This window comes from Apodemus sylvaticus, chromosome X (genome assembly GCF_947179515.1).
Source record: "Apodemus sylvaticus chromosome X, mApoSyl1.1, whole genome shotgun sequence".
Lineage (NCBI taxonomy): Eukaryota > Metazoa > Chordata > Mammalia > Rodentia > Muridae > Apodemus > Apodemus sylvaticus.
This window is the reverse complement of record NC_067495.1, coordinates 111,512,334-111,525,505: the sequence shown is the minus strand read 5'-3', so window position 1 is coordinate 111,525,505 and position 13,172 is coordinate 111,512,334. Positions and strand designations below refer to the sequence as shown.

The window sequence follows — 13,172 nt, the reverse complement described above, 5'->3', positions numbered from 1 at the left end:
AATGTTCACAGATGAGGTAATGAGAAAGAAACACATTTCTTTACTCTCTATATTTTAGCCATTTTGTCTTTACTTAGAAAATTGACAATGAGCATTGCTTTTATTCTAGCTAAGCATCTCTCTTGCTCAATCCAGTTCCTTAGTAATTGACTGAGCCACCCCCACATCCATCTACTCCATAGTTATTTATCTACTGAGCTGAGCATTCTGCCAGTCACAGAGTCTATCATGCAAGCATCGAAAAGGAACCACTTTTAGATTACTGATTGCTATTATGGTCTTTTATTTCTGTATTGTGACTCATAGTTTAGTTTGAGTAGGATATGACCCCGGTTAAATAATGAAACCTTATTTAACCACTAAAAATTAAATTTAGAGAGAAAAAACTAAAAAAAAAAAACAAAACTACTTCTGATGTCATGGTTTTCACCAAATTTATCCTTTTAATTTGGTTGTTATTTGTGAGACACTTGAGTTAGGTGTTATAAAAGTGTACAAATTTTTAACCTCAGTTCTCAGATTATATGAGTAGTATGGTGTGCATACATGTATGCATGCCTATGTGTGCATGTGTGTGTGTGTGCGCGTGCGCGCGCGCGCGCGCATGTGTGTGTGTGTGTAAAGATGGTAGGGTATGGAAATAAACAGCTATAATCCAAAGAGATAGAAGGTATAATATTCAGTAGGCTAGAGCCCAGCATCCATGTCTGGTATGGAATGTGTATGAGGGTTTTGTGGAAAGGGTATCTATCCATGAACACTTAAGCATGACTAGTTTTTTTTTTTTTTGTACAAAATTCCAAGTGGAATCATCTATGAAACTAATTATGCAAAAAAGACTAGGATAGAAAATGTATGTCAAGAAGTTGCTGATTGATAGATGAAAGGTAACCCCAACCCAACTTTGAGAAGATATTTCTGGCACAGGTATAGATTGACTCTTCTTCAACTTTTGTCATGTAAGTATAGTATAACTTGCATTAGCTACTCCCTATTCTATGTGAAACTCTTTAGGAAGGACAGTGTGTTAAAGAATGTGCGTGTGTGTGTGTGTGTGTGTGTGTGTGTGTGTGTGTGTGTGTATCAGTCCCTAATATACATGGAATTTGATGTTGCAGGCCTGGATTCTTGTTTTCCATTTATCTCAGCAGCTGTTACCAAGCTGAATCATTTAACAACCTTGTATTCTCACTGGTAGAATGAATGGGGACATTAACACCTATATTGCCTGCATGAGGACCAGGTTAGCATGAAAATGAAGATGAGGCACTTCAAAATTAAGAGGTGTAATAAAACCCTAGAAATTTTGTTGGTTGGGTTTAAACTAATACCTAAAACAACTAAATATCTAGTATCTGTACAGGAAGATCAGATTGACAAGTAGTTGACAGATGAGGCTTGTATTTGGGGGATTAGTTTATTTTTGTTTGTTTTTTCAAACTGACATGATAAAAGTGTAAGGTTAATTAAAATCCTAACTCCTTTCAGGTTCTTACTTTAGGTTTATAAAATATGTATATTTCATGGTCAATTTTAAATAGTCAATATTGGTTAAGTAGTATGAATATCTGTCAACTGTATGGCTGTGCAGTTGTATGATATAAATTTTGTTCCATACTAGCTTCTTAACGAGATTTATTTACTTATATGTATGAGTGTTTCTGCTAAATGTATATATAATGTGTGTATGTTGTGTTTTTTAAAAAGATAAGGAAAGAGAGGATATGTTTTAGTGTAGGTGTAGGCAGGTATGGGGGAAGGGGGTGCCTCTTCAGGCCTGTGCTGAGGCATCCCTTCCATAGTATAGAACAGAGTTTATTTAGGGCATGGCGAGGGGAGGGGAGAGGATAGTAGAAACAGAAAAGGAGAGAGAGAACAGAACAGAACAGAGAAGAGGAAGTAGAGACCAGCAAGGGAATGGGGAGAGAGGGGGGAAGAGATGAGAGGTCAAAGTGGGAGCAGGAAGGCAAGAGCAAGAGAGAGCTGAGGAGGTAAGAAACTTATAGTGAGTCAGGCATACCTGGTTGTTGCCAGATAACAGCGGGGGGTGGAGCTTAGATAAAATGCTAACACAGTGTGTGTGTATAGTTTACCAGCAGAGGGCAGAAGAAAGCGTTACCCTGGCCCCCCTGGGATTGAAGTTACTGATAGTTGTGAGTCATCATTTGGGTTCTGGGAACTGAATCTGGTCCTCTGCAAGAGCAGCAAGTACACTTTACCACTGAGCCATTTCTACTGCCCTGAATTTTGACCTAAGTATATCTGAGAAATTTCTGATTTGTTTCATTAGTATTAGGATGTTAGGTGTCTTAGTTTGGTTTTTATTTACTATAAGGAGACAACATGACCATGGTAGCAATTATGAAGGAAAACATTTAATTTGGCTCTAGTTTCCCCTTTGAGAGGTTTAGTCCACCATCATCATGGTATAAAGCATGGAAGCCAGTGCAGGAAGACATGCTGCAGTAGGAGATGAGTTCTACATCTGGATCTGTAGGCAGCAGGAGACTGCCACTGGGCAGAGCCCAAGCAAAAGAGACTTCAAAGGCTGCTCCCACAGTACTGCACTTCCACCAAGGCCACACCTTACAACAGTTTCACTCCCTTTGAGCCAAGCATTCAAACACATGAGCCTATTTGGGCCATACCTATTCAAACTACCACATTATGAAACCCTGGACACTGCCTCCTTTCCCATTTTGTCCTAATCCTTTGAGTGCACGGGCAGCCATTATTAGTATCAGCAAAAAGCATTCTTAGCCACTCTCTTCATCTCTTCAATTGTATTGAATAGGAATAGTATGAAATTCTTGTAATATACCTAGAATATGAACTTTGGATCCGTAGAAACATGAATGATTACTTTTAATATAAATATCCTGGCTAAGTCTTTTTATATACCAGTGGTTTTCTAAATGTCATCCATAGATTTACGAAGGACTGAAAACTATAAATGACCCAACTCAACTATGTTCTGAGCTATCTTAAATATTATCAGCAGATAGAATGTTGTCATGAATGTAATAAGATTATGGTATTTTAAATGGAGTATAAGTTAATTATATTAGATGAATACTTGCTTGTGACAATCACAAATATATTATATTGATTAACAAAGAGACTTGTACTGGTTGTTCTTGTACTCACCCCTCTCTGCCATTCCCTCTATAACCTTGAAATAATCTAGGTACCTGAATTTGAGTAAAATAAATGCCCATTCCAATGAAAGCATAATGTAAATTGATTGCTTTCTTTTCAAGCCTAAAGAAAATACTGTAGTAGTTATTTTGTTTTCTATAAAACTAAATGTGAATGGTCTGGATTATTTTGTCTTTTCAATTCATGATGTCATTAAGATACAGTTTTAAAAGTTCTTCTGAAGACAAATGAAATGGTTTTTATGCCCCACCCACCCTCCTACTAGCCTTCCTGAAGATTACTTGATAAGATGTGGCACATTTCCAATGTTCATAATCCTTTCTTCCTCTGTATTAGTTTTTTTTTTCATACAAATTAGTAGAAAGGTAACTGGTGGGGTTTTGCTCTCAATAAAATGAAGGGTATGTAGACAGCTTTTATCTTGGAAATCTTAATTCGGAGAGCATACACTTGCAAGTATTATCTACTTTTGAAATTGTTAGCTGCCTCCTTTTAATTCACTTGAAAAAATAGTATAATAAAAAAGGTTTTTCTATTGTTAACTTAAATGAAAGCATCATGTTTTCTGCATTTTTGAATAAATCTTAAGATATTTTGCATCCATAAACAGGATGGAACAAAGCAGAATACCAGCAATAGCTTAAAGACTTACTGAGTATTTGACACTTAGTGTAAGGGATGTGATTCCCTGGGAGAGAATACTGATATTCACACACCTAAGGACACTTTCTTGCCCTAGGTTAACCTCTTAGCAAAACAGTTAACCCTTTAAAAATACCACTTTCTTCTTACTCTTGGATTTCTTCTTTAATGGCTCACCCTTGAAGATTTTGAACCTAGATAAAAATGATTCACCCTGTTTCCCCTTCTCTTTCTGAGGTCCTTGTGAATTCCTCTAGTTTATTGTCTGCCTTCAAGGTGAATTCTTTTGCTTTACTGCAAGTGATAAAACACAGTCACAGTTTCCCCCAACTTAACAGCTGTGTTTAACGGCCACTTGTACAGCTTTTAGCTAGCTATTCTTTTGGCATCTTTATCTCATCTGCCCTCCCGTAATTTTTGAACTAGATAGACAATGCAACTAGTGATGATGCAGAGCTCGTGACTGACAAGGGTCCATCTCCCCCACAATTCACATGCTCTCCTTTGGAGCTTTAAATATGTTTTCGGAAGTTATTAAATGTATCATACTCTTTGATATCTGGGAAAGTGGGTCTCTTGAGCCTTAATTGTCTGTCACCTTTTTAATCATTCCGTTTCATATAATGAACATAGGATCAAAGTGATTTCTTATACATTCTATTCCAAACATTAGGAGTGTTGCACAGTTCCTCTTAAGAAAAATGGAATGATACCATAGAAAAGAGTATAATTTGAGGTAAATCTATAAGTATAGATTTCACTCAGAAAGGGGGGGGGGCTGAGAGAAAAAAATGCATGCCAGGAGGACCTGTGGAGCAAAAGCAAGAAAGAACAAAGGAAACTGGTATGATGGAGCAGGCTAGGCTGGGATTTCTGAGCTGCTATAGCAGAAAGCTGAAAAGCCCTGTCAGCCACGGTGTAGTGGATCCTTGACGCTGTGCTTTCTTGCCTGATTAATTCTGCTGTTGATCCAGCCACTCACTTAACAAATGTTTTTTTTTTCATAATACAAAGGGTAAAATGCAGATATTTTTGCTGTCGTGCATTGTCGTCTACTACGTGCTCTTTTGCATGCCTCAGTTACAATATGATTTTCATTTTTCTTCTGCTCTGAAATCCTGGTTCTATGCTATTGAAGCTTCTGCAACATGTCTTTGTGGCTGATTCCCTCACTCAGGAGCTTCTTGACATCCAAAGAATTGTGTCTCATTCACTTTTATATCAGTTATCAGTAGTAACTGTAGCACGTACTTAACACAGCTAATTCCAAAAATAAATGAATTTTGAGTATTCCTTGAATGCTAAACTTTTATCGCATGTAGCTTTATTTAAAGGGGATCTAGAAATAAAATGATTGGAGAATAGAAATGGAAGATGGAGGGAGAACAGTTACAGGTCTCTCTTTTGAAGAAGCATATTTGTTTAGCTGAACCATTAGGAGGTAGATTTCTGGAAAATTGGTGTAAGGGAAAAAAGCAGGATTTAAATGACTGACTGCGATTTATTACTGTCTGACAAAGAGAGCGGGAAGTGTGAATGCTAATAAAGATTTAAGACCATACTGCAAACAGTAAGACACTGATGCTTGCAAAAATAGGGTTACTTTTCAGTAAACATGTTTTGCCTGAGTCAGAGCTCCTGGTGCTAGCCTTTGTCTCACACTGCCTCTGCTGTAGGAGGGGCATGGAGCTGCTGTTCAGTTTGCTGGAACTAAGCTGAGGATTCATTTTGTTCTCATTTTCATATCTGATCAGGAATTTAGATATGAAATATAAATAGCTCAACCACACTGACTAATTTTTTTTTTTTTTAATCAAGGCAAGGTATGCAGGACATAGGCTTTTGAATATAAAAGGCTTGTTTCCGTTTCTGGGAGCTCCAGCTGAAATGTTATACCAGGCAGAAGCACTAGGGTGCGCTACTGTGTAGTAGCAGAGCCTAGCTGTGCATCACAGCTCTTAACTTTAAAACTCCAGAGAATTTGATGAGAGAGGGATCCACAAGAACATGACAAATGATGAGAGTTCAAACCTTAAGAGAAAAATGGGCTTATTGGTAAGAGACCTTTCTTTTCCTTTATTTACTACTGTTACTTATTCATTAAAATAGCAAGCCTGTTGTTTTGAGATGTGGCTGTGAAGCGGTATATAAAAATCAATTTTATATGTATTGTAGAATTCAGGAGACATATTGGTAACCATGTAAAAATCATAGGGAACGTGTATAAAGCTTGGTTTCTTCTTACAAAACCTCTAAGGAATTTTTATTCTAGTTCAGGCTGTGGAATGGATTTATTTATGTAGCATAAATGTAATGCATGTTTAGAAATATGTATTTTATAAAAGTTAAAATAAAAAATAGTGACTTGTGTAGAAATAAATAATTTCACTTAGTTACCAGAAGGTGGCACACCAGATTGTTCTTATATACACAAAGAAAAGGAATAATATTAATAAGAATATAAAATAACCTGTATTTAAAGATATTTTACTATATTGTAATCACACGAGTAATACAATTGCCATTTGCTTGGCATGGCTTAATAAGAAAATGATGACAAATGTGAATTTAACATATTGTAACTATTTATTATTCAACCATAATATTTATGTGTATAGAATTTTAAAAGTAAGCTTTGAAATAATATTACTATTAAAGAGATGCTGTCTTGAATATATAATTTTCACACAGAAATCAAATTCTCTATAACTGTCATAGTTTGTAGGGTGCCTTTGGACTTAAAAGGCACTTGGATAATGTCTTTGTCAAGGTCTTTCTAAAGATTCTCTTAGACTTTGATGTAGTTCTGACTTTAATAATGCACTAGTGCTTGTGAAATGACCCATAAAAAGATCTGAGCTGGTTTATTTTGAGAAAAGATATTAGGTGAGGCTAATGTTTGTTTTGCATAAGGTGATAGCAACATCAATGCAATAAATGCAAATAAATTATGCATTGTGTTGGAACACCTCAAACATCTGCCAGCAAATTGTATTTTTTTAGTAGAGTTGACTATCAGTAGCATATACTGCAGGGTTTCTGTAGTAGTCTTTATTTTTAAAACTGCATTCCCGAGGCACATGTCTGTCCAGTGTTGGGAGATTTTATATATTTATCTCCAAAGGGTGCTAGTTATGTGAGAAAACTTCACAAAAATAATCTCACAAATTTTCTGTACAGGAGACTACATCTATTTTCCTTTCTAAAATTAATTACAAGCAGTATAAAAATAACAATAAATAAAGAAATGGTAGTAAATGAAGCTAGAAGGACATTAACCATATGTTCTCTGAAACCTTAGAATGTCTGTCATTTGCTTTCTGGTCTTCATGGCAAAGCAATATATCAGAAAAGAAAGACTTAAGGCTTGAAAAGCTTTAAAAAATGACAAAGCATCCCAAAGACTAAGGGGGTATTTACTGAAAAAATTGTTTCTTTCTATGATAATTTGATTAGCTTGATCTTGTAAATCAGCTGCAAATCAATGTTTTACTTAATGCCAATCTGCACTTTATGGATTCTGAAACATTAAGAAAGCTTCTAAAAAACAAATGCATTCTTATGATTTTCTATGTTACATTTTGTAAAAACTGATTTTATATAGCATTATACTGTTCTGTGTGGCCTTAAATGTTCAGAATTTTAAAAATATGACATTAAATTACATTAAATACATTCAGGGTATGTATTGAAAAATTTAAACCAAATACAATAAAGCCACAATTAACCAGATTTTTTTTTTTTTTTTGCACTACACTTTCAGGAGACGGAGGCAATTGTCTTTAAAACAAGCCGATTTCAAGGATATATTCAAAAAAGCAGCTGCAGGGTATGTCCAAGGGTCTACATTTTCCTGTATCTGTTTTTTCTGATGAGAATTTATTTTCATAAAAGACCCTGAGGTGTTTGAAGACATTCAGTTGTCAAATAAACTTCCATTAATGCCTAGGGTCTGTATTGATTGAGAAATGTGCTAATAATATTTACATCGTTGTTTTGGCTTTGTACTTCTCATTGTATATTCGCAAACTTAAGTTCATTTGGCTTTCATATCATTGCTGTGAGATAAACAAGGACAGTAGCATTTTTCTCTAATTTACAGAAGAGAAAAAAAGCACTTGGGGTCATTCAGCTAATGAGTGTCAGAGTTGCAGTCAGACCGCAGGTCTCTTATTCTGTGCTCTTTTGCTAATGAATGAAGTTGAAAACATGTTTTTAACTTTTAAACCTGTATTGCATAATCAGTCTAATTTGTACTATATTTCTTTCCTTATTCCTGCGCATCTCACTTTTTTCCTACTGTGCATCTGTCTGTCTGCTTCTGTCAGATGGACACCTTGCTTTCATACTCTCCCTGACTGGAAAGGATCTTCTTGAGTTTGGGAGGGCAAGATAAGAGCTGTGGATACTGGTTTGACAGTTCAGGTGGTGAGTGGCCAGTGCTGATGTGCTAAGGAAGGCCAGTGACTGAGAGAGACAACTGTCTATTACCATAGCTTGGGTATCTTGGGCAGGGGTTCATTACCCAATTTTAAGGCAGTCTTTCCCCAAGCCTGGTAGACCTGCTGTGATAATGAGTCTGAGTAATTGTTTAAAATGCAGAGTATGCATCCCCACCCCCAGACTTTGACATTTTATTCACCCCAGGTGATTCTTCACGCGCTAATGTTTGAGAGCATTTTGCCTTAAAGGTTTAAGAGTTCTCTGTGCCTCACTATTGACTCTCGAAGAGCCAAGGAAAGAACATCTTTCACTCAGCAGAATCTATGCTTTATGTCAAAGCGTATCAACTAAGACAGTCGAGACAAGGGGCATGAAAGGGGTGAGGCATGAAAGCCACCGTTTGTGCACATTTCTGTGTCTGGATTTGAAGCATATTACAATGGCTTTTTATGAATTTTGAAGACCGTGAGGTATTTTAGAAAGGCTTGTGTCTGTATTAAACTTGAAGAAAGTAAAAGGCAAAGAAAAAAGATGTCACTAAAAGATGAAAAATGTGTTTTGGTATTTCAGTAGCTAAATTCTGCCAGATTTCTTTTAGTTGAAAATATTTTTAACGAATGTCTAAATCATTAGGCTGTCAAAAGTGAAAGGTTTGCAACATCACTATATTTCTTTCCATTTGGATGTGTCTGATTCGACATGTGGCCAGGTCACATGTGCTTTTCTGTATATTTGTAACACCTAGCAACTTTGTCCGTGCTTACTTAGCCAACTCATTTATTATGCAGATTCTCTCAAGAGAGTTTTGACCAGATAGAGTAAATTTGTTGGTTTTGATATTTGTAATATATAAGAAGTTTACATGGCACTATCGACAGTGACTAATATGTTACAGAGGCCTTGGCAAAAAGATGTATTTATTTGACAGGAATGCATGATCTTTATTTAATAATAAATTTGCTAATGTTTTTTGCTGATCATCTACAGGAGCAGTATAAGCTCAGTCTGGCTACTTCCTCAGGTGGTATTGTTTATAAGTTTTGTGATACTTTACAAATCTGAATCAAGAACATTTTTATTTCTGAAAATCTCCAAGCATATTTTTGCTTTAATATTTTGCAATTTTATAAGAACAAATTGTTCAGACCCTTTAATAGAAGACTGATAAAAATATATAGTTCTGACTTAGACTTAGCTCAAGCTCAAGAAGGAATGATGTTATTCTTCACACACACACACACACACACATATCACACACACACATTTCACACACACACACTCACACACACATTTATATATATATATATATATATATAAATTTATTTTATTATAATTTTATTTATATATATGTAAATGTGTGTGTGTGAGTGTGTGTGTGTATATGTGTGTGTGTGTACCAACAGAGAAATGTACTCCATTGAAGTTTTACAAAGCTTCTGAATGCTGTAAGAAATAACTGATTAAATCACATATTTGATTTTGAAGACATGGAGTAGTAGTTCTGAATGTATTAACAGCTGTAGATAGACTTAGAAATGCAAGTAGAAAACTCAAATTTAGATTCTTTTAGCTTAAATGTATAGTCAACCTAGAGAGTGCATTCTATTTTTATTCAAAGTTGCATTTAATGAATAATAGAACTTGAGATAAAGGACAAGAAATGACTTATGCAATATTTAAAACTGCTTCTATAGTTCAGACAAAACACCATATATGTGTCATATTTCAGTACATTTTTGGTATCTTTACTTATTTTGGAGCTCTTAAAATCACCAAAGAGAAGATCACTAAATTTAAAAATGAGGAGTCTCTAGAAATAGTCATGAAAAATGCAGGTGTTGACTAAGTTACTAAGTCTTTAGGGTGTTTCCATACAAGGCAAATCATGGGAAGCAACCCTTTAACATAACTGTTGGATTACATGTTGTAGCAGTTCGTCAATAGGTTCAAGTTTGAGATAGAGTTATTAAAGATTTGTTCTTTATATGATTGAATCTTTTAATTTTTATCAGATACCTGGTCTTGTTACTCTGTATCCCAGCTAACCTCAATCCTCCTGATTCACAGTGTAGGACTAGAGGTATATGCCACTCACATCCAAATCAACTTTTTTTTCTTTTTTTTTTTTATTTCAATTGATACCAAATCAATTTTTAATTTTTTGTTATTAGTAGGGTTTTCATTTGATTTGGGATGTGTCTCTTTATTTGGTTTTTTTGTTTACTTGTTTTGCTTTGTTCTTTTTTCAAGACAGGGTTTCTTTGTGTGGTACTAGCTCCCATGGAAGAGAGAGGCTGGCCTCTGTAGATCAGGCTGGCCTCAACATTAGAGATCCACCTGCCTCTGCCTCCCAAGTGCTAGGACTAAAGGCATTTGCTACCACCACCCAGCTGATAGTAGTGGTTTTATTGAATATATGTGTAGGAAATTGAAAGTTTCAATGAACAAGTCTAGAAAATAATAAAAGAAAATTACATTTCATATAGCAATTCGTTAAGTATTGTATAATTTTAATAAATCGTTAAGATTAATTTTCCATGAAAACTGCTTCTAAGAAACCACCCGCTCCCAAAATATTATAGATTCCTAAACAGGTTGAGGAATAAATGAAGTATTCGGGGATATTCCAATCTCAGCTTTAAACAAAACAATAATATTCTCATGGGAATATACTAGATCTTTGCATTTAAGTATTTATATTTCAAAATATTATAATTTTATCAATTAGACTGTTGAAGTAAATCTACTATTTGAAAGGCCTTTTATAGCCTCAGATTTTATTAATGGTGAGGTATTTCTAATAGTATAGAAAGTGTTGTTTTTTTTTAATTGGTACATTTTTTGTGTGGTATGCACTGTGCTTATTATTGAAAAATTTCAACAATCATAAATAAACACCATTAGAAATTACTTTTATCAAAACAATGTAAAGATTTACAAACATAAATATTGCCATATTTTCATCCACCTTTGTTTTGCTTTTATATAAAGTTACCAAAATGAGAACAAAGTCCTGAAATATTGAAAATGTATTTTTATTCAAAATAGCCATATCTTTAGTTGGTCATTCAAATTTGCTATACATATTTATTTTATTATGTTTGGCTCTGATGGGTAGCAAACCCATAATTTCAAGCATGCCAATGTTCTTTTAATGAGCCACACCCTATCCTGTCCTGCACATTTTTAAATGGTTTTTTATTTGGTTAGGTTTGGAAGCTTAATGTCGTATTTCCCTCAAAGTAATGTATGAATATCCCTAGGAAGTTGCTGAGAGGTATTTAGCAAGGTAAATGATCTGTATCACACACAGTCTTCTTCAGTAGCCCAGTTTACTTTACTTATGTAAGTATATATTTTATTTAACATGTACTTCTTTTATCCAGATGGTATCTGGACTGCTCAGTTTTGCATCAATGTGGTAAATACCTCAGTGAAATAATTTAGTTTCAGAGGTTTCAGCTCAAGGTCAGCTAAATCCTTTACATCTAAGGCAAGGTGTCATGAGCATGTTCTAGAGGTTGCTTAAGTTATAGTGTCTAACAGGGGGTAGGGAGGCTGAGGACCAGGGCATATCTTCCAGAGCACACCTCAGTGACCTCCTTCCTCACCTCTTACCTTTCATCTCCTCTCAAAATAATGTCATCATCTGTGACTCAGGCGTTCAGTACTTGAGCCTGTGGCAACATTTCCACATTTCTATATATCTGCTGTATATTTTATACATTTATACTTGTATTTTAAGTAGATCAATAGAGATGGATGGGTGGATGGACAAATAGATAGATAGATAGATAGATAGATAGATAGATAGATAGATACATAGATACATAGATACATAGATACATAGATGATATATATATATATATATATATATATATATATATTAGGGATTTTATAGCCTAAAATTATCAAACTAATATTCCTTTTACCTAAACTCTACTTGTGGTCCTAGTGAATTTAGAAATACTATTTCTAATACCTTTCTTCAGTAGGATATTCTGATTGAGTCAATCATGAGCTTACATATTTTTCATTCAATTAACACAATATGCACTGAGTACCTACTGATATGACAGAAATGATGTTGAGGAAGGAAATTATACAATGAAATGATTCTTGATTATTCTTGAAGGATGGACAGTAATTTGGGGTGGGTATCTGATATAACAGGTTTGTGGTACATCATGACATCTTTCTTGGGCACCAAGTAAATTATCCCTCTAAGATGATGACAAACCATCTCTTTATGATAAAATCATTAATTTCTGCTTCTACATCCCTAGTGAATACAGGTACTCTAGTCGGGATATAACACACTTCTAAACAGAAGGAATTATTCAAGATACTGAAGGGTAGAAAACAAGAAAAGATATAAATAATATAGATATTACCAGAAGATAGACAGCAGGAATGGCAAGAACTTTTGAACTTACCATTCAACATTTATCTTTTTTTAGCTTAAATTGGACAATGAATCAGAATCTGCAGATCCTTTGTTTCCTGAACAACTGAACTGTTGTTCATAGCTTAATATAGTCCCTGGGTATCTCCATTCACCCATTCCTACTTCTGATTTAGTCCCATAGTTTTGATAGGTTCTACCAGTCAATTAGTAAAACAACGTAGGTGGCAATCAAGTAAAACTTCTAACTATAAATATTTAAACAAATATAAATGTTTGACATAAGAAAATCAGGAAGTTCTTTCTGTCCACATTCCAGTCATTACCTCCTTTGCTATTCCTTAAACAATCTTGTTCTTTGATTCCTCATATCACCCGATCTGCTTTTTCAGTACACCAGCACTTTACATTGCTGTTCTCCTACTGCATAACTAATTATTCTTAGCTAATGGAGCTATTCAAGAGTTTTGCCCTTCATATAACTTATGCTACCATGGAGTAAGGGATTTAAATCTCTGCACTT

General features: G+C 34.8%; 1 protein-coding gene across 2 annotated transcripts in view; it reads left to right on the top strand.

Annotated features, from left to right (window-relative positions):
- The window catches only part of Klhl13 (kelch like family member 13), a 132,455-nt gene that overhangs the window by 53,392 nt on the left and 65,891 nt on the right, over positions 1-13,172 (top strand). The window contains exon 4 of one of the 2 annotated variants that reach the window (XM_052171422.1): positions 7,565-7,630. The exons of the other annotated variant lie outside the window; for it this stretch is intronic. Coding sequence (XP_052027382.1) covers positions 7,565-7,630 — 66 coding nt within the window. The remainder of the gene's footprint in view (positions 1-7,564; positions 7,631-13,172) is intronic. 2 annotated transcript variants of the gene reach the window in all.